At 44.7% G+C, this 27801-nt stretch overlaps 1 protein-coding gene across 3 annotated transcripts in view; it reads right to left on the bottom strand.

The window, feature by feature from the left end:
• SPIRE2 (spire type actin nucleation factor 2) overlaps positions 1-27801 on the bottom strand; it is a 273533-nt gene that overhangs the window by 172401 nt on the left and 73331 nt on the right. For all 3 annotated transcript variants that reach the window (XM_069216794.1, XM_069216797.1, XM_069216795.1), the window contains exon 2: positions 15910-15959. In XM_069216794.1, the coding sequence (XP_069072895.1) occupies positions 15910-15959 (50 nt within the window). The remainder of the gene's footprint in view (positions 1-15909; positions 15960-27801) is intronic.

The following is a 27801-nucleotide window of genomic DNA, read 5'->3' as shown; positions in this document are numbered from 1 at the left end:
GACCCATTCTAGATCTCAAAATTGCCAACATATGGATCTGAAAAGGAAAAGTTCAGGATGCTGTTCTTACACCAGATATATCCTCAGATTCAGCAAGGGCACTGGCTTTGCTCAGTCGATCTACACGATGCCTACTTTCACATCCCCATTGCAAAAAAACATTGCAAGTTCCTGAGGTTTGTTGTGGGTCAAGACCACTTCCAATACACCGTCCTACCATTCGGTCTCAGGTCAGCACCCAGAACTTTTTCCAAATGCATGGCTGTGGTGGCAGCACATCTTCGAAGACATTGGATCTTCATCTATCCATATCTGGACGACTGGCTAATCAAAGCATCCACCCGTGCAGAAACCCAACTGCATTTCCAGTGGACTTGCGATCTCCTTTATCGGTTAGGACTTCATGTCAACTTTCACAGGTCTATAACAGTTCCTGTCCAGAAGTTGCACTACTTAGGAGCTACCATAGACACTGCAGGCAAAAGTGTGTCCTTCGGAGGAATGACGCTTATCCATTCTCCAGAAGTGTCGGGCACTCCAAACTATGCATCACCCAACAGTGCGCAGAGTCTCCTCACTCCTCGACTCCATGGCCTCCTGCATCTTTCTGACACCCAACGCTCGCCTCCACATGCAACCTCTTCAGGCCTTTCTCCCGTCATTCACCACCGATAACTTGTTTGTCCAGACAGACAATACAACCACCATGTACTATCTGAACATGCAGGGGTGCATCAGATCCAGAGTCTTGTCTCAAGAGTCCCAGACACTATGGCACTGGCTCCTAGCCAGGATGTTGAAAATACTGGCAACTCACCTTCCAGGTGCTCAGAATGTACAAGCGGATGCCCTCAGCAGAGTTCTCAAAGAGAACCACGAGTGGGTGCTCAACGAAGATGTTGTTCAAGATATCTTCCGTTTATGGGGCACACCTTCTGTCAACCTCTTCGCCACAGAGGAAAACAGAAGATGCTGCGCCTTCGCCGGCAGGTTTTACCACCCAGAATCGCTGGGGAATGCTCTGTGGATAGACTGGTCCAACAAATTTTTATACGCCTTTCCACCAATTCCGCTGATCCCAGCAGTCCTCCTCAAACTCTCAATGACTTCAGCCACAGGGATCCTCATTGCACCAGAGTGGCCGAGGCAGTGGTGGTTCCCGGACCTTCTTCAACGGTCACTCCATCCATATCTCAGGCTAACATGCAGACCAGACCTCCTGACGAAGTTCGGAGGGCAGATGAGACACCCCAATCTCTCCTCCTTGAATTTGGCAGTATGGCTCCTGAGTTAGTTCAGTACAGACACCTAAATCTTCCACAGGATTGTATGGAAATCCTAAAGGAGGTGTATCGGCAATCTACCCGTTCGGCATATTCCTTCAAATGGAAGAGATTCTGCATCTGGTGTTCCTCTAAGAGGATAGACCCTACATCTTGCCAGGAAGATGTCATTGTTCCATACTTGTAGCATTTGGCTCAATCTGGCCTGCAACTCTCCTTAATAAAGGTCCATTTGGCAGCTTTGACTGCATACAGAAAAAGTCCTTTGCAAACCTCTTTCTTTAGCATTCCAGTTATCAAAGATTTCCTAGAAGGGTTAAAGAAGGTCTTTCCACCAGTTAAGCGCCCTTCCCCACCATGGGAACTTAATGTGGTCCTTTTGCGGCTCATGCAAAATCCATTTGAGCCCATACACAAGGCATCTCTCCAACATCTAACTTGGAAGACTGCTTTTCTTGTGACAATCACATCAACACGAAGGGTTAGCGAGATTCAGGCCCTCTGTGCCCACAAGCCTTACACATTATTTCACTCATACAAGGTATTACTGTGAACACACCCTAAATTCCTGTCCAAGGTTATATCTGACTTTCATATCATCCAGTCGATTTCCTTGCCAACTTTCTTTCAAAACCCATCTACTCCAGCAGAGAGGGCTCTCCATTCTCTAGATGTAAAAAGGGTGTTGAAATTCTAATTAGATAAGACCAGTTCTCTTCAGAGATCTTCACAATTGTTTGTTAATTATGGTCCGGTTTGTACCGGCCTGGCCTCCTCCAAGCAATCAATATCGAGATTGATTGTCTCCTGTATTCTATTTTGCTACCAACTAGCTAACAAGACACTAGCTGGCAGACCAAAAGCCCATTCTACCAGAGGCAAGTCGACAACAACAGCCCTAATGAGGAATGTTCACTTAGCAGACATCTGTAGAGCTGCAACTTGGAGGTCTATTCACACCTTTACTAAGCATTATTGTCTTGACTCCAATGCCAGGGCAGATGCTCAAGTAGGACAGGCTTCTTTCAGGAACCTCTTTGTTTGAAAGTGTATTTTATGAGTGTTCCGTGTACTCCTCTGCGGGTTAGGGGATGGGCTTGCTATTCTATTCAATGCTTATGACTATACATGGAAATCCCCTACGAGGGAAGGAATAGTTTCTTACCTGTAACTCCAGTTCTCTCGTAGGGATATTTCCATGATAGTCATAAGCAACCCTCCCACCTCCGAGTTGGAGTAGACAGATTACTTACTCAGGTTCCTCATAACCCTCAGCTGGGACTGCCTACAAAAAGAACTGAGGTAACTGCTTCTCTCTGGGCATGATGCGATACTGGAGGACTGGCTGCTCTTAAAGGCACAGTCTCCTTTTTCTTCATAACTAATGGCAGCCTATGGGCTACACTGCCCTGCACTCCTTCATCAGGGTTTTGCAATACAAAAAGGTTTGTGAAGGATTTTTTCTGCAAATTTTTTCACTCATTTAAGCATTTACGTGCATGTATCTCAAATTTGTCCCTTTTAAAGGCAAACTGGATGAAGAATTTTGGACACTGTAGCCTTTCCTTTAGGCTGCATATGGACATTCTTAAGTGACTTAGCAGGCCTTCCTGAAGTAAGGCGAACATGGGCACTTAAGAAGTTATTATGGAAAAAGTGATCCGGGGCTCGCAAGTGGGCGGAACTATTCTACTCAACGCTTATGACTATCATGGAAATACCCCTACGAGAGAACTTAGTTACAGGTAAGAAACTATTCCTTTTAGCCCAACATGGGTATAAAGTTAGTTTTTAAAATCTAAAATTGCATCTCAATGTGTTTTTTCTTTAAATGAATTATCCAGTGAGAGTAAAGGATTGGCACCTTACTCCCTGCAGAAGAATGCCACGTTACCACCTTCAAATACATAAGGGACGTTATAAATCCTAAATTTGAAGAGCTTACTTGTCAATCTATGCTAAATGAGTTAAGCCCTTGTAGGACAGACAGTTAAACAGGAGGAGCATCATCTTGCACAACACAAAAAAATCATAGGTTCTCCCATCCCTCCAATGAAAGCAGCAAAAATGTTAGTATCCACAATGCTCATCCTCTGTGATTTTTATTGGGTGCAGTTGGCCATATTTTAAATGCAAATGATTTAAAATCTGAATATGATCCAATATGTCAGACTCAAGAATGTCTACAGTACGTACAAAATATACCAAAAACCCAAATGTACAACCTATCTATGAGAATAAGAGCTGCTCTGCATGGACAGCTCTGCACAACCTCCGGTTGGCACTAAACACAAATACTCTGTAGCTTGTGCTGCAGTGCAAGGAGTTTTTGAAGATGGCAACTTCAAGGTGCTATGCACACACATTAAAGATCTAGGTGACCGCACTGCACATCTTGCAAAAATACATGTTCTACTACTTGCCCTTCAGAAGGCAGATCCATCAGTTCCTGCACTCATTGTGCCAGATTCACCATTCTGTGTACCGGGCTACACAGTGAATTGGCATATAAATGGAAAATAAAGGGATTTAGATATTCAAATTCTAAACCAATAAACAGTAAACAGCCTTGAGGAAAAGTAACTGTTCTACAGGACAAGCTTCTTTGGTCCATGTAGAGCTCACCGTGGTCCATAAAAGTGATTGAATTCACATTAAAGGGAAATGTACAGTAAACATGTCTGCAAAAACAGAGGTGCAGCCATTGAAGATAGCTGCTGTAACTCGATCTCAAACTAAGATCAGTGCAGACATTTTAGTGGCAATACAGTCAATACTTAAAAGAGAAAAACCTCCTGAAAGGTTTTCCTCTACATATTATTATACTCTTACTAAAGACAATATCCCTTTGTCTTTCATACCTGGGATTGTGGATAGGCATATTCCAATTGAGTGAGCTACATTGGACTTAGAGCAGCTCATGAGTGTATAGCTTCTGCCCGTGCAGGCAACAGCGCTACTGCATCAATGCTACAGCAACAGTACTAGTGTCTATACTTACCAAAGCTTACAAAAAATATGTTCAGCAATGTAACACTTGTCAACAAATAAAGCATTCAACTGTTGTAAGACCAGCACCTACTCCTCCTACTATTTACAACAGACTGTTCAGGCTAATTTCTCTCTACTATATTGGTCTGTTACCTATATGTATAAGTAAATTTTGATAGAGGCTGATTCTTGCTCTAGATTAATTTGGGTTTTGCCACAAAAGACTGCCACTGCTTGAGCAGTGCCTGGTAGCAATAGAAGCAGTTCTTACCTTTCATTAAGACAATGATCCTGCATTCACCTCTCAGGCGTTTCTGGATGCTGTATCTGCTCTGGGAGTACAACTGTTATATTTGCACCTGTTTCACCCAGATTCGAACAGTATGCTTAAACAAGCCTTGATCCCTAGAGTATTTGATACAGGATTGACATGGTTATATAGCCTGCATGAGAGTTCAGAGAGCACTAAATAATTTGCCTGGGGGAGTATTCCGTGGTTACACTCCATACAGATACTCTTTGGAGTGCCCATGTATGTGCTTGTTCTTGATTTCTCTGGAGACGTGACAGAGTCAAAAATCAAATCACCTAACCCTTTTTCACGGTTAAATCTATTGTAGATCATTGAAGAAATTAGAACTACATTGACCAACATGAAGAACTCTGACTCTACCACCACCAAAGATAAGTAATTAAAGTTGCTGACAGGTCCCTCCCAAAGTGGGAGAGCTGGGTCAGGAAAAGATCTTTAACAAGCACGTCTTTGTACCATCGTTCGGACCAACTGTTCCAGCTGTTGTGGTGGAATACACTCAAATAGCAATCTTGCAGCCAGTTCCTGGTGCAAAGAAGAACAGGGAAGCGTCAATTGATCTAATCAAAAGTCCTATGTGGACAATTCTGGCTTAAAGAGAGGTGAATGCCTTTTATGTTATCAAAACTACAGTGAGTGAAACGAATGAAAGCAGTGAATACAATTTACATATTTTGCTACCAACACCCAAATTAAAACTAGATAGAATGAACAGGGTACAAATTAAAATCACTATGGCTGGAAGCTAAGGGTGCGATAGCAGTATGAGATGAAGGGTAAGAATACACAAACATGGTTAGGATTGGAATGTCAAAGGACTGAATGTCCATCACGCCAGTTGGGAGGAGCCTCCGCAAGGATAATCTCTAGAGTCAGCATATTTTGCGCTTTATAAAAACTGCATAACATGTGGTTTGGTGATCTGTATCAAACTATTTATGGCTTTAGGGGCGACTTTGAAGATAGTATTCGTTATAGCCAAGGTAATGTTTATTAATTGCAAACCAGACCCTTGGGAAGACAGCGCCAAAGAAATCTGCAATGTAAGTGGGATATACAGAAAATGGGTAAGTGTAGTACACCGACAGGTTCTACCATTATCCTACAGTTAACCTGCATATTTGAAGTCCAATTAAATAACATAACAATTGCAAAGGGTCAGACATGTTACACTATTTTTGTGTGGTTATAGGATTTAACTTATTCAGTAATCACTGTTCACAAATACTACTAATAAATTGATTGTAAAGCTTAAGTGTTTTGTGAGTATGCAGGGATGCATAATAAGTAAGTGTTCAGTTATGTATTTTGCACACTGACCACAAATTTACAAAATTAGTACATTACGGTAGAATAGGGAGGGAATTGGGTTGGCTTGAAACCACTGAAATTACAAAATATCCTCAAATTCTGTGCCTGGGCAATAAAAATATAAGCTGATGTTTGTGCTTGCTTCAAGGCTGGGAATGCAAAATTGAGAATGCTGGCTACTACTCTGGTGAATTAACTTGGATGAAATATCGCACACGGAATAAACTGTTTGCCACAACATACTATAATATCTCACCTTTTCCACCCCCTCTGTTTGGAAACTTTAATTCACATAGAAGACTGTTTTTGTTTTCTTTTTCAGTGAGGTCTAACTCAGTTTTTTCACCATTTGAGCTCAACCTGTTCTCTAATGTCTTGTGACTTATGGAACCAATGTGTTTAGGGAAAGTAGGTTCTGAGATTAGAAGTGAAGTGGGTATAGAAGTTTTGCAATAGTGCAACATACACTTTAAATAACAATATTGCGTTAGAAAAGGCATGTGCAATGTACTGCCAGGTGACTCGGGTCTTTGCCGATTATGAAGCAAATCAGTGTCTGTACAAATTTGTTTTGTTTTGATTCATTGTATCTAAATATATTTTACATGGACACCCTGAAAATCTGGAATTCAGCAGCCCTCCTGCACCTACACCGACCTACCTTGGATGCCCCTGTGTTTGCAGGACCACATGGAACACCACATGAAACGGCTGAAAATTCGGGTATGGATATGGAATTACCTTAAATAAGACATGCCATTTATTACCTATAAAATTACCTGATTTGGCTTATGTGTTAACACTAACTCCCACAGTGTCAAAAATAAGATCACTGAAGACATATTTTTTTAGCAACTTTGTGGGTGTTCGGTAGCTTGAGGTTTCAGGCAACAGTACCTAGATGTGGATAAGTCAGTATCTTACACTCTAGAAAAAGTAGTTTCTATGGAAACAGCCACACATTAGGTCTGGTGAAGACAAACACCTAGTGCGAACAATACACACTGAGTGAGCTTTGGGTCAGTTCTCTACACGTCACTAATTTGCTTCCCTCAAGCTTACTTGAAATGCTTGCAACATTTAGATTAGCCCACTTTACTACTGCGTAGTTAATTATATATCCCGCAGTGGTGATTTTTAATTTCAGATTGTCCAACAAAATTATGTTTGAGTTTTCCCAAATTCATGCAACCCATGCAGTCATTGAGCTGACGCCTCATAAAGAAAATGAATTGAAATGGCATAAAAACATGTGGAGGTTAATTAACTTAAAGCATGTGTAAATGCCTGATTTGATCACAATACCACAACAAACGCCTATCATTTCTTTAGGTGCACTGAGACTGGGAATAGTTTTAGGGAGAAAACAGATCATATGAACAACAGATTTGTTTTCTAGTTGTTTCTGTAGTAGAGACACTCTTCTGCCCTGGATATCATTCTGGCATGAAGCAATTAAACATCTTCCCAAAGCTTTAAAGAATGTGCTTACAGCGAGTCTCTGCAGTCCTGACCTGCTGACGATTTGTCACTCTGCTCTCAGTTCTCGCGGTTTGTCTGAGGGTGCTCATCAGAGAACAATGTTTTCACAAGAAAAAAAACATATGTAAGAAATGCCTGCAAATAAGTGAGGAGACCAACTGTACAAGTGTTCCATGTTAAGCAAGTAGATCTCCACCATTACCAATGGATGTGGAGGGAGGTACACAAACAGTGCTCTCCAGCAAATGGTGGTAAGGCTAGGACAGTATCCTGAATACCTTGAAAATTCTGAAATGCCCACAGGTTCCACTCTCGCAGTTATTAATATTTGACTTTGTCGACATTGACAGAAAAGATCAATGATGTTAACATTCACTCCAGAATTCTCTATGATCATGCACCAGTGATGTTGTTTGACCAACGCTTCCAAAATCTTAGCCTAAGAAGTCGCAAGGATGTCGGGGTGCATCTCAGTCTCGCTCCAGGTCCCCCAACAACAAGACTATTCTGCAACTAATCCTGATGCACCCCGAGTTTCCAGGGCCCTTGACAATGTTGCAACAGATCGAGGCCTTCAAAGAGACCATGTTTTGAAGTTTTGGCACTCTTCCTGCCACCTCTGGTGCACCTTTGGCCCCAAAGATCTGCAAAGGCCTCCAGTCTGGTTACCGCTGGCAGGTCTGCACTTGATGCCATCTGTGCCTCCTGAAGCTGTCTTGGGTTCTGCTCTGACACCAGAGCCAACATCCAAACTGGCATCAAAATCTGCGTTGGTCCCTTTGATATCAACATGTGCCCCATTCTCTGGTGCCGGAGGAAGGCAATATCCCAATATTTCCATCTGATCTCGAGACATATTTGCCTTGGCCTTGACCTAGTCACAATCTGAAGCTGTAGTGATGCACCCCGTCCCTGTCCACTGCGACTCAGACAGAGCCATGCCTTTGAACCGCACCCAAGAGCTCCAACAACTTTTCGGTTCCTATTCTTGTCATAGACAACCAGCTTTTAGAGAGGACAGTTAAGATGATGGGTTTTATTTTCCCCCACACTATGATGACAACAGTTTGTACATGGACTTGCAAGACGCATATGGGTTGGACACTTCCTCAGACAGTGGCGTCTCCATCATCCCATCAACGGAACAGAGTGGACATGGGCAACAGAGGTATTAGATTTATAGCTTCCAACTAAAGAAGAGAAAAATAATGTATTAGCAGACTTTTTGATCCTTTACTTCCATTCAGTGAAGCCCTGACTGACACCATAAGGAGCATCTAGTCTAAGCTGTGGACACACAGGTTTACAGGTGCGACAGGCCTGCACTAGGTGACCTTGACCTATTGACTCGACTCTCTTCATCAGAAATTCTGGTGGTCCAGGCTTTCACCAGCAGAGTAAATGCAGGGTGTACCCTAATTCATTCCCTACGACTTTCCCAGACAGAGAGTCAAAACAAATAGATGTTGCTTCAGTCAGCCTAGCCCTCTGGTCAGTCAATGTCAGCTGTTTCGTGGGGAGATATACCAATGCCTTATGGGACATGATTGGCTAGATCTTGCTGGCAGTCTCCGAGGAATTTCGCGCTGACCTGGTTCACACCATATAGGATGGCCGGGATGCTGCCAAATGCATCCTACAATTATGCAAGGCTATAACCGATTAAAAAAAATGTACATCAATTAGGGAGGAGTCTGCAAATCCAATGATAGATCCCATCACCAAAGGTGTAGCCAAGCCATTTGTGCACCAAAGAAAGTAGGCGTGCTGATTATATTTGGAAAGGGAGAGAGATATCAATGCTCTCTCTGATTAGGGGTGGAAAAGGCCAATCTCCCAAGTGACAATTCATCTTTTAGCACCCATTGTGTGTTATTATCCATCAATCAAATTGACAATAAGCGCTTTCATACCTAGTCGTCTCTTATTGTATTCCTACCATGTGTCTGCATGTCAATGTTGGCAGTGTCCTACAATTTAGACATACAGTGTCCCACTGTTACCATAACATCATAGGTCTAACTATAGTAAGGCAACACCATGATCATGTCTTACCTTATGTTGCAATATCACTGGTAGAGAAAGATGTGTGTAGTAAATCAAGTTATAATGGTTCCTGTACAAATCAGTAAAATCAAATGCAACCATTAATACCTAAGTAATCTTATTTCACTATATTTATAAACGTTACAATTCATAGCATGTGAAAAACCACAAATGGTTGGACGCCAAATGACACCAATGTCAGGTCACCTACGGTATTGATCAGGAAATAATCCCTACATCTTGCAATCCCCTGGCACGTGCTCAAAAACCATATCATACCAATTAGTTCTGTTCACTAATTGTCATTTGAAAGGACCATAATCACAGTGTGATGTCCAGAATAAATGACAAGCCTAAAAGTGTACCCCCCAAGTCTGTATAAAACCTAGTCATCAGATATAAGCATAGCACCCCTGCACTATTGTTTACCCTCTTAAATACTTATATACGTGCAACACGTCTACATACTGCGTGACGCCAATCTAAGTCAGTGTAAAACACATGCCCATGTGTAAGTGGCATAACTATAAAGCAGGAGTGATCTTAACGCAGCCACCAAATGGCATATATCCCAAGTTATGAGACTCTGTCTTTAAGTCTGGTCCCTTTTCGAGTGACTGAATGTCCTTATAGAATGATCATCCATCGCAAATAATATCGCACACACCCCAAGAGCAAACACATATATAATCCATATACCTATTTCAAACTCTTCTATCTACAGCAGGACCCAAAGTGATGTGCAGGGCCTGCAACTCACTCACTTTGCGGGCAGAAAAGATAGCTACAAGGAAGGCTGTCATCAGAGTAAGAAGCCGAAGTGGACAGTTGTGAAGTGGCTTGAAAGTAGAACACATCAGGAAAGTAAAAACCAAGTTCAAATCCCACTTGGGCATTATGAACGGTGAAGGAGGAAACATGTGGGTAGGACCCTTCAGAAATCCACCAGCAGTAAGAGATTTTATCAAAGAGGGTTGCTCAGGTGATTGCAGGAAAGCCGAGATGGCAGACAAATAACCCTTGAGGGTGCCCAAAGCAGAGCCCTGCTGGGTTAGAGAAAGAACAAATAAAAGGACCTCAGAAAGAGGAGCAGAGAGGGGGTCAACAGACTTGTCTGTACACCATGTCACAAATTTGTTCCAACAGCAGGTGTATACCGTTTTGGTGGAGGGATGCTTGGCTTCTAAGATAATGTTATAGACTTTGGGTGGAAGGTCAGAACCTGTCAACTGCCATTGCTCAATCTCCATGCAAGAAGGCGGAGACTGGACAGGTTCGGGTGGAGAACCGTTCCCTGCTGATGCGATAGCTGATCCTTCTGCAGGGGCAATCTGATTGGAGGATCGATCGCCATGCTCAAGAGCTCGCAAAACGAGACTCTTCCTGCCCAGTCCAGAGCAACAAGAATTACTTGGGCCCGGTCATTTTTTATCTTCTTGAGAACTCTGGCAGAAGTGGTATGGGCGGAAAGGAATAAAGGAGGCCTGAGTTCCACTGGAAATGAAAAGCGTTGCCAAGCAAGTGCTGCTTTGGATCCCAGGGGTTTGGGGGAGTAGGAAATTACCAAAGGTAAGTACTAGAAATCCCACAGGTGCCCAGGTGCCCAGGTGCAGAGTTCTTATCGAGCCGGGTGTCCCACAGGCTAACACAGGACTCTTGCAGTTGGATTTTTAAAGATTCTGGACCCTACCCAGTGGACCCCGAGGAAACCAGTTGGCACAAAGAAGGTTGGAGATTGCCCCCACTCATGGATACCCAGAAGACCGGAGTACCAATCCATGGACCAGGTCGGTGAGAACCCAAAGGTGGATTCCGGACTGGAGAAAATTGAAAAAGGCGGGGACGGTGTCCAGACAACTAAAAGATGTCCAGGCGGTGCAGGTAGTCAATGCCCACCCTCTTGGGTGTGAAGTTCCTGCAGGATAGTGGAAGTCCAGCGGTGGAGTCCAGGGGGATGCAGGAGATCCTTGGAGTCTCCCACAAGCTGTCCCATGTTGGTCACTGAGTTGCAGGAAGGTAAGTGGCCAGCAAGACCATCAACAAGCTTTGGCAAATGCAAATCGCTGTTGCAAGGAAGTTTGCAGATTTTGGAGGATTAGCAAGGTCTTAGTGACTCAACCTTTGATGGGGAGTCAGGGCAGGCCTTCAGCAGGAAAGAAAGCCAGTCGGAGTTGGAGGAGCCCCCACAAGTGACCCACTGGCAGCAGGCGCAGGGAGTCGCAAGGAGGCCTCAGCAAAACAACAAACAGGAGTCCCACATCACAGGAGCTTCAGATGGGGGCCTGAATTTGGAGTTGCTGAGTGCTGGAGGCCAGGGCTTCTTGGAGCTCGAAGATCTTCTTGGAGGAAGAGCCAACAAGCCTTTGCAAGAGCAACAGTCACGGTGCACAGGGGTTCCGTTCCAGTGGCTGCAGAAAAGGTCCACCATCTCCCAAGTTGGTCAGAAGATAAATTGCACGCGAAGAGGACCGCAGAGCCTTTTTATTGTCTGTGGGACAGCAGGATCCATCAGCCAGTTGTTGTGGTCTTGAGGTGCCTGCAGATGCAGGGGAGTAGGACATTGTCAATATTGACATATGGACACGTGGTAGAAATACGACATGACTAACTATGAAAGCACTTATTGTCATTTGGATTGATGGATAATGACCGACAATCCATGCTAAAAAATGAATTTTCACTTGAGAGATTGGTCCTTTTTAACCCTTAATCAGAGAGAGCATTGATACATCTCTCCTTTTTTAAATAAAATCTATCAGCGCGCCTATTTTCTTTGGTGCATGAATGGCTTGGCTACACCTTTGGTGATGGGATCTATCAGTGGATTCACACACTCCTCCCTAATTGATGTACAGGTTTTTTTAATTTGTTAGAGCCCTTAAGAAATCAGCTACAACTCAAGTAGTGTTGACGAAAAACGTGTTGGCATTGTATGGGCACTGATTTGATTCAAAGAGAAAATAAAGCTATGACTTCTTACATGTGAATTCAGAGTTGATTTACTCACAGTGTGCTCAAAGTTGTTGAATACCTGTTTGGACCTTTTCCAATTGAGGAAGTAAGGGTGGTTCTTCCTTTTTTTGTGAGCACCAGAAACTTGAGATGCTTGTTTTTGACTATTACGCTACGGTCACAATTGAATAGCAAGTGCACCGCTATTCCCAACCACCTCTGTGTTTCAGTTCTTAATACATCATAGGTTCAGACCTGGACAACACGACTGCTTTGGCAGAGCAGTTGTCACTAATGTGGTGGTTAGGCATCTTGCTTGGATGATATCTATTGACTTCTCTAGTGACGTTCATGCCTCTTTGATGGCTATGTCATTCAACATATCTCGCCTGTTTGGCAAGAAGGGTGATTCTGCATTAAAACGCTTCAAGGACAGGTAGATGGATCGGTAGGAGTTGTGACTGTTTTATCAGGATGTAGTTACAACATCTTCTGAAATTACAGGCATCCTTCGGCGTGTGACCCGCACACGTGGAGCACGATATTCAGGGAGGCGCATCTCCGCATCACAATCTCCCATATATTCCCCGGACACAACATGATTTTGAAATTTAAGAATGTCACATTTTGTTTGTTCTGGGTGCTTCACAGAATAAATCAAACACTTATAAGTATATGCAGTGTGTGGAGGGTCTGGGAACCAGTGCTTGGTGTCACTTTTACTCAGCGGAAGTTTACAACACACATTAGAATTCTGTATAGCAATGACAAGCGTGCTCTACTATTTTCTATCTGAATTTTGTTGTAATTGTGATAATCGCTTCGTAGAACATGTTTTAAAACAAATGTCACGGTATCAGCGGGTGTTCTAGCTGTGCGCAGGCAGTACTTTAAATGGGCAGGCCCTGTCTGGTGCTGAGTGCCTGCACTTCTTAACACTGAGGCAATGCATTTAATGGGAGAGAACCAGCACATCTCCGGAGCACAGAGGCACTATGAATAGTGAGTACCTGCCCTTCAATATTTCCAGTTAAAAATCAGTTTGCAGAAACATGACGCTGCATGTGAGCCTGATTGTGGGTAACTATGGGACGTTTTGTGAGTGTGAACTGGATACAAGGTGTTGGTATATGGGTTGGTTCCCAATGTTGCTTTAATGCGTTGTTTAAATACCAATGCCGGTAATTCCCAATTCAATGCCCCCTGTCCTGCTTGGGATATTACAGGATTGGAAGGTGGGAACCTAGCCTGGAATTGGTTGTATTTCATTTACTCTTGTCAAGTTATCTCGCCAAATGCTCTTCATTCATATTCTCAAAAACACTTATTTTTGTATACCTGGGTTTATTGTTTAATTATGATCTTCTTATTCAGTGGTGAGAGCATCAGCCAGCGTGTTTCACCCTCTTAGGGCACAGTAGGCCTCTGCTTTCCAAGGCTTGGTAGTGGTGTGGTTAAAGGTAACCTTTTGTATACCAGCCAAGCCTCAAGTTTCACTGCGGTTGTATGTCCAGTCTTAGCCCCCATGTGTCAGTGATGTCTCTCAGTCTGTGATCAGCATTGGATCACCGAGATCAGCAGCTCATCACGATAGGATGGTGGCCTCTGACACACAGGCAACCTGAACTGGACATTATGGATGTCCTGGGGCAGTTTCCCCTCTTCCATCTGTTGACAATGCCAAGATCAACGTTTTGTGTGTGCTGCTCTGGGAGTCTGTGGATGTCTGTCTTTGGTGTGTAATAGTCTCCCTGAGTCCGTATTTGTGTGCATTATCTTGTTCATGAGAGTCTGCGAGTGTACATGTTGAGTCTGGGTACATAAGTGTGTTTTGTAGTATGTGAGTGTCTGACTGAGTGCGTGGGGGGTCTGGCCTTATGCATGGATTTGTGATCATGTGCACAGGTGCCTGAGTGCATGTGTGTATATATTCCCCAGAGGTGTCAGATGGCTTGCAGTCGCTTGTGAACATGTTTGAGAGTCTTATGGCATGTATCTGATAGTGAACATTTTGATCACACATGGCATGTACCTGATTGTGAACATTCAGATCACATGTTTGGGTAAATGATTACGGGAGTCATTACAACCCTGGCGGTCCTTGACCGCCAGAGCTGTTTTGGAGGAAGCACCGCCAACAGGCTGGCGGTGCTTCCAGGGGAATTACGACTGCGGCGGAAGCACCACGGTCGCACCGCCGGGACCGGCGGTTTCCCGCCACATTGGTCCCGGCAGTTGTAATCCCCCTCCCATCAGCCTTTTCATGGCGGTAAGAACCGCCATGAAAAGGCTGGCAAAAAGGGGAGTCGTGGGGCCCCCTGCCACGGCCCCATGGAGCTTTTCACTGTCTGCTATGCAGACAGTGAAAAGCACAACGGGTGCAACTGCACCCGTCACACAGCCGCAACTCCGCCGGCTCCATTTGGAGCCGGCTCCTGTGTTGCGGCCGAGATCCCCGCTGGGCTGGCGGGCGGAAACCAGGTTTCCGCCCGCCGGCCCAGCGGGGATCTAATAATGGACCCTGCGGGAGTGCAGCCGTATTGGCGGCTGCCCGGCGGTTCAACCTTGGTGGGCGGCGGTTGCCGCCCGCCAATGTTGTAATGAGGGCCTATGTCTCTTGGCGTACAAAGGGTGACTTTTGGCGTAGGTGCGAGTTAAAGATGCTATTCAAGATGTCTGCTTTAGGCTAGGGTGTCTGCCCATGGGCTTTGGGGTCTGATTGTGTGCTTGAGTGTTGATCGTGTACATGGGGGTCTGTGTTTGTGTGAGTGTGTGTCACTGTCCGGTCACATGCATGGATGTCTCATTAGGTACTAGGGTGACTGATGGTGTGCACTAGCTTCAAATCGAATCTGTGGGCGTCTGATCATGTGGGTGGGAATCAGATGGTCTGTATAGGCGAGGTGTCTGGTGGGTTTTGGTTTGCCTGATGCAGTGTGTGGGGTTGCCTGATGGAGTGTGTGGGGTTGTCTGCTGACATTTGAATGCCTGTTGTTTTGTGTCATTATATGAAGCTGCGTAGAAGTGTCTGATTATATACACTGATGTCTGATGGTGAATGTGTATGCGTTTTTGTATATGTCTCTGATCATCTGTTGAGTTTTGAGTGTGTTGATGTTTCAACCTTCGCTCCGCCGCCCTCGCCCACGTTCCCCGCATCCGTCGCACCACCGCCGAAGGAAGATCATTCTCTCACCTAGCCGCCAAGACCTGGAACTCCCTACCGCTCCACCTCCGCCTGACCCAAGACCTTCTCTCTTTCAGGAAACACCTCAAGACTTGGCTTTTCGACCAGTAACTTTCCCCCTCCCCCCCGCGCCTTGAGACCCTACCGGGTGAGTAGTGCGCTTTAAAAATCCTTGATTGATTGACTGATTGGTGTCTCATGGCATGTTTAGTCATCCCTTTAACCTATTCTCTTATTCATCAACACAGCAGCACTACCACACATAAAAATTGACAATCATCTTTCATTGAAAAAGCCAAATGTTTTTCCTTTGCCAATGCTTGTTAAACATTAATTTACCTTACCTGGTTTTCCATGGCGACAGACATTGGCACTGGAACTCTCAGCTCAGGGTCTGCAAACAAACAGAAAGCACAATGTTCATCAAGAAGCCGAGATTCATGACTCAGGAAACTAATATATTTACTGCAAGAATCTGTGTTTGAATTCATGGTCACAGGTTTTTATTTCCAGCCCATCCAATCAGCCTTTTATCCTTCCCAAGTAGACAAAACGAGGACCATCAAAGTGGTTAAGAATAAACATCTGTTCTTCAGTGCCACCGTTCCCTGGGTTGGCACATGGAAAATAAGGTAAGGTGTCAGCATGCAACAATAGTTATGGGAAGAAACATAAGTAGGGATTGAAGCCTGGGTGAAAGTAGTTTCTGAAGCAGGTACACGGCTCGACTTAATAAAAAACAATGAGTAACATTTTTGCTCAATATGTGGGATACGCTTGAAAAATGGACTTAGGTACTCCCTCTGGTCCTTCTGCTAAAGAAACTCTACAAGGCTTTCTATTTATTTAAAGAGTTGTATATAGCGCCGGCAAGACCCAAAGGTATCAGAGCTCTTTACAACATTGTCAGAGGCAGTATCAGTCAATAGCATTACAGTACATTACAGTGTTGAGAACTGAACCATAGCATTGACCTTGAGTGAAAATATACATATATCGAAGTAGTGTTTCCAGGTATGCGCTAGGCATTAGTGCCTAGAGGATTGAGGTGCCAGTTGAGGAAGAATTATTTGAATTGTCTCCTAAAGCTTATGAAGGAGGGGTTAGTTCTGATACATACTGGGAGGGAGTTCCAGATTTTGGGGGCATTGCCGGAAAAAGAGTGTGACAGGGCGTTTTGTGTATGTTTTTTAGGGGGATGTGAAGCAGAGTGTTGGTGCTTCTTAGATTTCTCATCTGGGCTGCCTTTTGCGAGTTTGGTCGTGAGGTAGGCTAGTTTACCAGTGTTGAGGACTCTGTGAGTGAGACAAGCAGTTCTGAAGCAGCAACATGCTTCGATCAAAAGCCACTTTAGATTTTTCAGGGAGGGGGAGATGTGATTGTATCTTTTTACTCCAGTGACCATCCTTGCTGTTGCATTTAGTGTGGCTTTCAAGGGGGCTAAGTGAGACTTTGTCATGCCTATGAGGATGGCATTCCCATAATCCAGTCTGGACAGAAGCCGAGCTTGTGTGTCTGTTTTTAGATCTTTCTGTGAGAGGAAGGGCTTGATTTTGTTCAGGAGGTTTAGGTGAAGGCTCCCTTTTGCTGAATTCTTTATGTGTGTGCTCATGTTCAAACTTGGGTCCAGGATGATCCCTTGACATTTGGCAGAGTCAGCCAGAGTCAATTTGCAATTTAGAGCGTCAGTGTATTTTAGCCACTCATGGACCTGTGGGGTATGTCCATTGCTGGACAGGAGAAGAATTTCCTTTTTGTCTTGATTGAATTTCAAGTGGTTGTGTGTCAATCAGTTTTGGACTTTTATGAAAGTGGGCATTTAGCCGGTTTACGTTGTCCAGTGAGAATATTTCTAGGTATAAATGGGTGTCCTCTGCAAAAAGGTGGTAGGGGATGTTTACTTGTTTGAGTATGACAGTGAGGGGCTCCATGTAGATACTGAAAAGTGTAGGTGAGAGGACTGAGCCATGTGGGACAACCCGGATGATAGCAGAAGTATTTGAAGGCAAGTTGTTTATTTTATTTGTTGGGAACGGTTTGGTAGAAATGATGTGAACCACTGCAGAACTATGGTGTCTTTTCTGATCCGTTGTTGGAGGGAGTCCAAAAGTAGCTTGTCGTCGGCAGTGTCAAAGGCTTGTGATAAGTCTAGGAGGATGAGCAGGCAGCATCGGTCTGCATCCAGAGATTTGTCTATATCATCTGCTAATTTCGGTATTGCTGTTTCCATGCTGCATCCCATCCTGAAACATGATTGGTGTGAGTTAAGTAGATTGTTGGTGTCAATGTATTGGTTGAGTTGTGTGAGAACACATTTCTCAAGAGTTTTTGCCAGGAAGGGCAGGTTGGAGAAGGGCATAACTCCAATACATATGGAGCTGCTTATTATCTTAGTCCAGAGACGGGTTAGAGTGTGGTTGAGACTTTTCTCCAGAAAGGGTGGAAAAGGGTCTGTGTGTTGGGGGGTGGGGTTGGTTGTCACAATCATCTTGGAGATGTCCTCCTATGTGAGTTATTTGAACACCTTCCAGCTCCTGGGAGTTGTGTGGGACCCTGAGATTTTGTTGCACCCAGTGTTCTATGGGTGAGTAACTGCTGCTTGGGTGTCTGAAGAATGCATAGGGGGCGTTGTTTACCTCCATTATGGGTGGTGAGTTTCCAGTGGATGTCAGAGTGGCGGTATCTTTGAAGAATTTTTTATTTGTCATAGTGTTCTTTGGAGACATGAGGAGCTTTTTTGGCTGGTTTAGAGGTTTGTTGTTTGAGGACTTTGAAAATCTCTTTGGGGATGTTTTTAGCTTTGTCTAGCTCACTGCAGAAGAAAGAGGCTTTTTCTTTCATGATATGATTTTTTTTATTTTCTGCATTCCACTCTGAGATGGGAAAGATATGTTATGGGCAGGTTTGTTTTCCAAAGTTTTTCTGCAGTTCCTAATTGCCTTCTTTCAGTGTTGAGGTCTTTGTTGAACCAGAATCTCAAGGGGGTGTCTCTTACCCTCTTTAGTTTCAGTTTTGGTTGGTCTAGGACAGCTATCATCATTGGATTGCAGTGAATTGTAAGTTCATATGTTGAGAGGTTATCTGTTTGGAGGGGGATTAGTTACATCATTCTTTCTTTAAGACCAGTTAGGTGGGTTTGACGGATATTTCTAGACCATTGGAGAGTTTTCCGGAGTACTGTTTGGGGGTGGTTCCTCATGGTTAATGTGGAACAAAATGATGTGGTGATCCGACCGGTCAACTGGAAGGATGTTATCTATGCTTACTGCTTTGTTGTGGGCTATAATAGCATCAAAGGTTGAGCCTCTATTGTGATTTTGGCCATTGCAGTGCTGGAAAAGGTCTCTGCTGAGTAGGAGTTTGTTTAAGGATTGGATTAGTGTGTCCCTCTCATTTCAATGGAGATTGAAGTCACCTAAGATTTTGTTATTGGTGCTGCAGGGTGAGCACTGAGTTATCAGATCCGATAGGTGTTCACCGAATAAGAGTGTGTTGCCCTGTGGGTGGTAAAGAAGGTGACATTTTGTCATTTTGTTGTTTTTTAGCATTATAGTAGCACTGAGATATTCAAATGTGGGGTAGGTGAAGGTGTCTGTTTCTGCCATAGTGATGCTATTCATGTGAATGATGGCTATGCCACCACTGTGGAGGTCCGCTCAGTGCTTCTTGGTGATATAAAAACCAGGAGGAACTAGTAGATAAAGGATCAGGTAGGAGGATTCATTTAGTTATGTTTCTGTGGTGAACGCTATGTTGATGTTGTGGTTGAGGATGGTTTCAGTCAGTTCTGTTGCATACTTAGTTGGTGATCTACAGTTTATGGCCATGCAGTTAGAATTACCCCTGCTGCTGTGCTTCTGTGAGGAGGGTGTCATGGAGATTTTTATGTGTATGCTGGTGGCATGACAGTGCGTGATGGGTTGAGGTCTCTACCTATTCAAGTGATCACCTGGATCTTGGAGGTGTGGTTGTCCAGGATTGACATAAGGTTGTATGTTTTTGCTAGATCCGTTGCCTCACTCAGAGATGATGACGGTAGAGGGGGTTGGGGGTGTTGAGCGTGTTTAAAATAGGTTTTGAGGTTCATTAGGATTTGGTTGATACCCCATGTTACTTTATTGAGTTGGCTTCACATGTGAATTAGTCACTCAGTTAGATTGATCGTGGACATTAGGTTCAGTGCGCAGGGTGTGGAGGTGTTGAGGAGCGAGTGGTCCAGCACGTGGTGTTCAAGACTAGAGGGGTGCTGGTCATTGACAGTGTGAGTTGAGCTGCCAGGTGTTTCTTCCCTGGTGGGGTTGGGTACCAGGTACGAGTTGTGTGAGGACCATTGTCCTTTTTTAGTTGTCAATTTGGTGAGGATTAATGCATGTTGGGTATGCTGGGGCAGGCACCACTAGATCTATGTCCCGCATGGCGTGGGAGGATAAGGTGGGGGGATGGCAGAGGGGTCCCTGAGGGGGTGGTTGGGCTGAGGTCTAGGACTGGCGTTGGTGCTGGTAGCTAGTCTTGTTGCTGTGTTGGAGCTGGCTGAGCAGTCCACTGCACGGAAGGGGTTGAAATGAAGTTAAGTGGTAGCAGAATGTGTAAGGGAGGTTGTGTGGGCAGAATGTATGCTATATAAAGTTCTCCTGATCACCTATCGGGCCCTGACAAGACCTGCCCCATGTATCTCCAGATGATGGTACAGAAATACACACCTACCAAGGCACTTGGATCGGAAAATGCACACCTGCTGAGAGGTACAGACATCAGTTGAGGCAGATTTTGAGTCAGATCCATCTATTTCTTAGTAGCCTAACTCTTGAATTCTTTCCATTGGACATTTGAAGTGCAGCGATTTAACTTACCTCCTCAAGCAACTGATAACCTGACTTTTTGCATCCAGCTAGCATGGTCTTTAATGCCACATCACCCAATTTTTAGGGAAGCCGTTGTGCTCTTTAAATACCTCATTTATTCGGTCTTTCGAAGCACCATGGGAATGGACAACAGGGCCACAAAGTGGCAAACAGTGTAAAATATGCCTTAAAATGATAAGGTGTATGCCTATATAATATAACTAAGGGTTTCTTAACTGCGTTATGTTGATGAGCTGTGTGTTGTGTAAACGAACCAGTGGAAATGGTTATAGTTCAACTTTTCTAACTAGATTGCATGTGTTATTGTGGGCATTTCTTTAGAAATCACGTGGGTTTGCATTGCTAGACAAATGATTTATCTTCACATTGTAAAGTGGGTTGGTTGAGAACAAGGTCACCTGCCTGGGCTTGTTTATTGTCAGCTTTACTTTGATCCAAGCGTGTGCACGCCACCTGCACAGGACTCAAACAGAACACAATGCGCTCTGGTGTGTGCATAGCATCAGCTCTTTGTTGTGGTGCGTCCATGACACTGCCACCGAGGCTAGCAACAGCTGCCACAGGGAAATAAGTAGCTGAACTCCTGCCAGCTAGCCTGTCAGGGACTCTCGTCACGAGAAGTGGATGAGCGCTCAAGTCTTCTTTTTCGGCTTTTTCGGCTTTTTTGTATTTCTGTGCTTTCAAGAAGCAGCTTTGTTTGGACGCTTCCCCCGCTCAACGGAGGAGGCCTAGAAGCGGGATTAGCTATCATGAGTGCAGGAGGTGCAGTGGATGCCGGGTTCCAGGAAGGGCTGGGCTGGCCACTGTGCCACCTTGGCTTTGCCCTGGTAGGCTGCACGTGAGGGGTCTGCTTTCAGACCAGGATGGGCTGCCATGACCCTACTGTGCCCCCATGCCTCCGTCTGGTCATAGCCTCATGTACTGTGAGGCTGGTATGAACTTTGCTGCCAGGGATGATAGGATCCGGAGGCCTCCAGACGGCCCACACTCCCCCCGCCAGGAATGCACGAGACGACAAGCTTTATTCGTTGGAAGAAGTATCTTTTATTTTCAAAAAGTCATCATATAAAATAACTCATAACTTCAACAAGCCAAACATCAAATAGCAAGTATAACAAGGTTAGTCAATAAAGAAAACATTTTTATTTACATGTTACTGAGAAATTACTTGTGACCATAACCAATCTGACAGGATCCCTTCCTGTCCTGAACCACCATATTGGACCACACAGGTGACCCGTGTCTCACCTGTATCCGTAGGAGGGACAGTTACCCTGACTACCCGGTACCTTGTCCTCCAGTTTAGGGTTCCGCCCCCCCCTCCAAACACCAATCAGCCCTGGGGTGTAATGGGGGGAGCCAAGAGCTGGAGCCCCATGTTCTCCCCCAGCGATCTGAGGTCTCTTACCCCCTGATCTGGTGTGTACATCCACTGGTTGGCTCAGAACTTCAGGATCCTATCCCAGATGTCCTCCTGGGAGCCCCACCTTGGGGACCCCCTCCTATTGTTTCTAGTCACATTTTTTATCTCAATTTCCCAACTTCCTTCCAAACTACTAACATAAAGGAGAGGGTGGGAGGGACAAACACGGGCCGCACGCCAGGTCCCGCCGCCGCACACAAGTAAAGAAGGTTTATCCTTCTTGGGGGGGCCATTAAATAGCCCCCCACCAGTGCGCGGCGGCTGGAACCGGCCGACGGCCAACGTCGGCCCCACGACATGCCCCCTGTGGCATGACTTCCGCTCCAACGCCTCGCGAGGCGTCAGGGCGGAAATCCGTCCGACTCCTGCACCCCCAGCAGGGAGGAAAAGGAGGGGGGGAGTGCCACAGGGCCTCGGAGGCCCTGTCCTGCGGACACATCATAGTACTATTCTACAATGTCAGACAATACTGTACCATTTCAAGAAGCGCTCATACTCACTATCCGAAGCGCTTGTAGATATGGGACAGTGCTGTTCTATTACTAGTGTATTTACCAATGTCCTCAAAGTGTCTGCATAAGGTGACGGTATTATCCAATTACATGAAGCATACATGCTCCCAGTCGTACAGCGGTTGCAGGGATGGGTTAGTACTGTCCCATTACAAGAATGCAAGTACTCACTGTCTCAAGGTGCCTGCAGATCTCTGACAGCAATGTTACCTTAGAGGAATCACGAGTACTCAGTCTCACGGCATCTTTCAGATATCCATACTGCCCATTATTAGACGTGTGAGTATTCACTCTTTCAGTGCCTGCAGCTACCTGACAGCACTATCTCAGTACAAAAAGCTTATGTACCCACTTTCTCTAAGGACCTAAAAAATGCACATCACATCACTGCCGCCCTACAAGAATTTTGAGATTCCACTGACTTATAGAGTCGACAGACATCTGACAGTCTCCCGTTACAGTAGGCTTAACTAGCCACATGGTCGGCATTTGTGCAGTGCGTTGTGCATTAAGTGTGGTCGCTTAACATACGTGCACTAGGCCTGAAACCGAGGCCTCAACATTCTTTTGAGCTTTCCTGCTTTCTTGTGTGCAAGCTGAGAGAACGTTTTGTGCAAAAGTTCCGTGTGTCCTCTATTGTACGCTGCTCGAGCTGAGGGGGAATGGTCGAGCTCTTCCTGCCGGATGTTAGCAGTGACTGCAGCACCGCGGCGAGGCTGCCCTTGCAACAAGCTTTGCTATTACACTATAGTATAGTATATTATAGAATAGTAGTATTGGGTTCAAAACGTGGTAAGAATGCTTCAGGTGGAAGTATTGTCTTCAGATGGGTGCTGTAAACAGAGATTTCCGAGGCACCCCCTGCTCCATGGACACGCTAAAGGCCTGATTACGAGTTGGTCAGTTCCTTCGGAATTACCAGGTGAAAGGTATTTAACGCATCCGATAATTACCGGTTGCCTTAAATACTTAAAGCTTTGTTAAATTTCGGCAGGTTAAACCTGCCAGAATGTAACAGGAGAAATGTGCACGGGATTTACTGTACCATGCGGATGTCGGTGCATTAAACACAAAAATCCCCATGTTATTTCCCACAAGCTTGTAATAGGCACTATTTACCGCACCTGATAAATGAACCTGCCCCGAGGTGTCTGTGTTTATCAGGTGCGCTATATAGCACCGACACTCGTAAACAGGGCCATAGACAGAAAAAGTTACATAAAGTCACCACGTTGGGGTGTGGCGGGGAGAAACCAAAGGTTGGGAGGCCTGCTCTCGGCAGGACCTCACCGCGGTCTGCAGCTGGCATGCAAACAGAACAATAGTAGGATGCCAGAAAGCAAACAGGGAGGCTTGGATTAACTGGCTAGGGATGTGCCATAAACTCTGTTTGAAGTCCTTGTCTTATTCAGTTTGACAATTAATATAACTACCAAGCTTTGTGCGTGTGTGCCGATTAAGAGGGCTCACGGTGGGGTCCCTTGTGTTTACCTCCAGGAGTAAGAGATTCTCTTGCGGGTAAATCAGATTCAAATTCCACTTTACTCCTGTAAGAACAACTCAGAGAAGGGGCGTGGGAGTATTTGTCCGTTTTCCTTTTATCTGTGAAGGCAGAAGTCGATTTAAGGGCTAAGGAAATCTGTGTGTGACCACTAAAAAAGTGTGGGTCCATGACAGCACATATCTTCACCTTACCATATCACCTATACCGCTGCAGATCTTTCACAGTGTAGTCTCGTTACGAGAAGTGCAGGTGATAGTGTCTGATTACAGGAAGCGCAGGTGCCCACGGTTTCACACTACCTGCTGTACTAGTGGTAGTTACAAGTACTGTAGCATGCCAGAAGGTACCCCGTTTCACAGCACGTGCATGCAGTCCCTCTGCTACCGATCAGTACTGTTGGTAACTGGTAGTCACTATACCACAACACCAGAAGGGCCTTGGTATGTACCCCTATGCTAACTTTACAAAAACTGCAGTCCTGTAAAAATGGCCGAGTACTGCTCAATGATAAAAAGCACAGCACCAGTGACATGCAAGTACATGCCAGTATTCTTCCACTTCAAGGAGTACAGGTAGGTATTTATTGTTTGAAAAAAAAACACCACTCTGTCAAGCTGTGCCAGTACTGACTTATTACAGGAACAAAAGGTACTTGTAAATATGGATTGGCCACACATGAGAGCATAATGTGTGGGGAGGAAGGGGTGAGGCAACCCTTGATGCAGGTCATCATATTGAAAGCACTTTGTACCTATCGCGGAAAGGGCACACCTGTGCCATGGGGTCAAGTGGTCCACGCTGGAGGTGGGATCTGTGGTATGGCTGGGAAGTTTTTGTGTAGTCTGCATGCAAGACCTTCAAGATTGCCGCTCTCATCATGAGGAGTTCCCTACACAAAATAGCCACTGAGCCAAACCTTAAAACATGGTTACCAGCCTGCACGCAAGCGTGGAACCTGTCCTATTGATCACGGCCTCCTAAGACCTACTATTTGTTTGATAATTCACTTAGATCAATGCTGGAGTGCTTTAGCAACTCCTCTGGATCTTATCTTCACATTCGTTGTTGCTGTTGCTTTAAACCTGCTAATATATTGCTTGGGCCTCCATTCATACCCTATCAACCAACAATGTCCATTATGCCATTTATGCTTTTTTTTTTCTTATAATGTTATTTGGCACCATCTTTTTGAAGGAATCTTTCTACAAACTCTGTTTCCAACAGAACACGTAGTGACATCCAGATGAGTTTGACCTCAGAAGCCCTTAGAAGGACCCAAAGAAAAAACATCTACACTCAGACATTTTTACTCAAATCCCAACAGTCCCTGATGTGCTGTACACATATCAGTAAGACAAAGTAGAGAGTAACCCCTCAAACCAAGGAAGCAGAGTTATGTAAACCAAATATCTAAAAAACTCTCCTTAATAGAGACTGAGGTACAGTATCACCTTCACTTCACAAGCAATAAATCGTGTTTCAATCTGAACCTTTCCACACACAATCATAAATAGAACAATAACCTAAAACCACAAACATTTCTTAAAATATGTATGATTTTAATTCTATTACATAGTTAAAAACAATAATTAAAAACAGACATTATATGGAAAGTACATATGAATACGAACCAAGAGAGATGTCCCAAAGCTAACACAGTTCGTCTTTCAATAAGTGCGCCTCTATTCTTTATGTCACTCGGTGTCCATGAATTCGATTAACAGCTTGTAAGGACCACCATGAATTTCATTAACAGTTTGTTAGGACCACCGGGGCACCATAGATTGTGGCTTTGCAATCCGTCAATGTGTTTCGATGGAAACAGTTGATAAGCTCCACCTTCTTCTGGACTATTACATAGATTCCTCCTCCCCAAACCAGGTTCACAAAGCATCTGTTACATATGAAATAAACAAGGAGCAGGCAACTTTCACGTCCACTTCGCTCCTCCAAAAGCTGTACTGGACCCCAATCAATACCCTATATATGGCCGAGGACCAGTAGGCCTCTATGAGATCCTCGATTTCTTCTTGGAAGTTGGTCACCCATACTCATATTTAAAATGATTGTCCATGGAATTGCTGTATATTTATAAAAATCGTAATGGCAATCTGTCACACCAGAGTGAAGGTCACTAACAAATATGTCGTACCTCAACCCTTTAGTACATAGCCCTTTCTTCTTCTATTGTGGAGGAAGTCTCCTGATCTCACTCTTTGTTGTCGGACTATTTCCCCTTCACTTACCTGCCATAGGAGATGCTGTGACACGTGGCTAAAACCCCTTTGTGGCCCCTTGTAATGATGAGCCACCTCGGTGGGAGGACAGAAGAGGCGGTACTGAGGGCTTGTTCTATTCTGTTCTACCTTGGTCGCTCGGTGCCAGGGGAAAGTGGATCCATGTTGTTCAGTAAATACTGCGAGAAGGAAGGGTAATCAGAGTAATGAACAGTACTGGTCAGTAATCGGCGCATGTCTAACCGAGCCCCAGACCACTGTAGATTTCTATGTAAAAATTAAGGTATTCTAGTTATTGTGTCTTGAAGGAATGCCACGGTCTCCTGGCAACATAGTCCACCGATGGCACACTTTCAGATGTGAAGCCATGGCAACAGGCCTACCGGGCATTTTCCACATTGCTTACGGTTCTGAAAAAAAAAGTGCTAGTTACACTTTTACATCCAAACTGCCACAGAACGTTTTCACCACTTCTGCAGAGAGCTGATCTTCCCAGCAGGTAATCTGATGCAAACATGAGCCTGCGGGGATATCCCAGCCTCTCCAGTGGCTGCTGTAGCAGGAATAGTGGCTTTACTCTGCACCGCAGCATTCCTTGACTTCTGCCGTCAGCAGCGCCCTCAGGGTGGCACATGTGGGCAAGTTCTAGATTGTGACATTTTAACCCTTTTAAAAAATATGTGAGTTTTTTTATTTTGTTCTGTAGCAAAACACTTAAGTTCTTATTCAATAGTCGTGCCCTACCTTTGTTTTAGAAGTGACTTATATCAGAATATCCAGAGGCAGTTCACGAAGTATCTTCAGTTAGATGTTGTGTCTTTGCTGTGTCTTACCACGAATGTCCACGCTAACGAGAAAGGCATGCTTGATCGCAGAAAAAGAAGCTTTATGATTTGCAGAAATTATCTCAGTAAGGCCCGGATTACAAGGTGGCTGGGTTTATGTGTGGGCATACCTTCTTGTCGAAATAATGTTTCCCGGTGGCATCCCCACACCTAAATCCAGCTAACAACGAGTAGTTGTATCCAATTGGAAGAAAATGTTGCCCCAGAATGGTGAGTAACAGCTGATGCCCCCGTTCCAGGAGCTAATCCACTTCGATTTGCCACTTGTTCGAAAAAGGTGGTAAATGGAGCTGTGGGGGATTGTTGGCATAAGGAGGCATACGGAGAGTGGCAGGAAACAGCAAGGTAATGTGAAGCATTACAACTAAATAGCATAGGGCTTTATGTTTTGTGTGGAAGCAAAGAACTGTCGAATAATATTAGTGTAGGTTAAATGGTTAGGTGACAGTTGCACAGTCAGCCAGACCTAAAAATCCATGTAGATGAATGACTGCCCTTTTCCCATCTGCTTTGGTGCCATGAAAAACATACACTACAAACTATCTAGTTATTTAGGACACCTTTACAGCATTACCCTGTCATGTGTGTGCCCCTGAAAGTTACATTTCAGCCGGCTGGATACATAAACAAAATGATCACAGCTGCATAGAGGGCAACCACCTTTTTGTGGAAGCACACAACTTCTGCCTAATCAAAACCTGTACTCCTGGCTCCCAACATGTGGGCATAACCAAAGCCCCTCTAGTGACGCTCACATAATTGTCTGGCGAAAGCTGTGCTATCAAGCCAGACCTAGTGAGCAAACTAGAAGACAAAATAATAAATACGTGCTGAAGAAAGACCATGATGAAAA

The sequence above is a fragment of the Pleurodeles waltl genome, chromosome 12 (genome assembly GCF_031143425.1).
Source record: "Pleurodeles waltl isolate 20211129_DDA chromosome 12, aPleWal1.hap1.20221129, whole genome shotgun sequence".
In the NCBI taxonomy this organism is placed as follows: Eukaryota; Metazoa; Chordata; class Amphibia; order Caudata; family Salamandridae; genus Pleurodeles; species Pleurodeles waltl.
The sequence above is the reverse complement of the archived record's forward strand: the minus strand, read 5'-3'. Positions and strand labels throughout refer to the sequence as shown.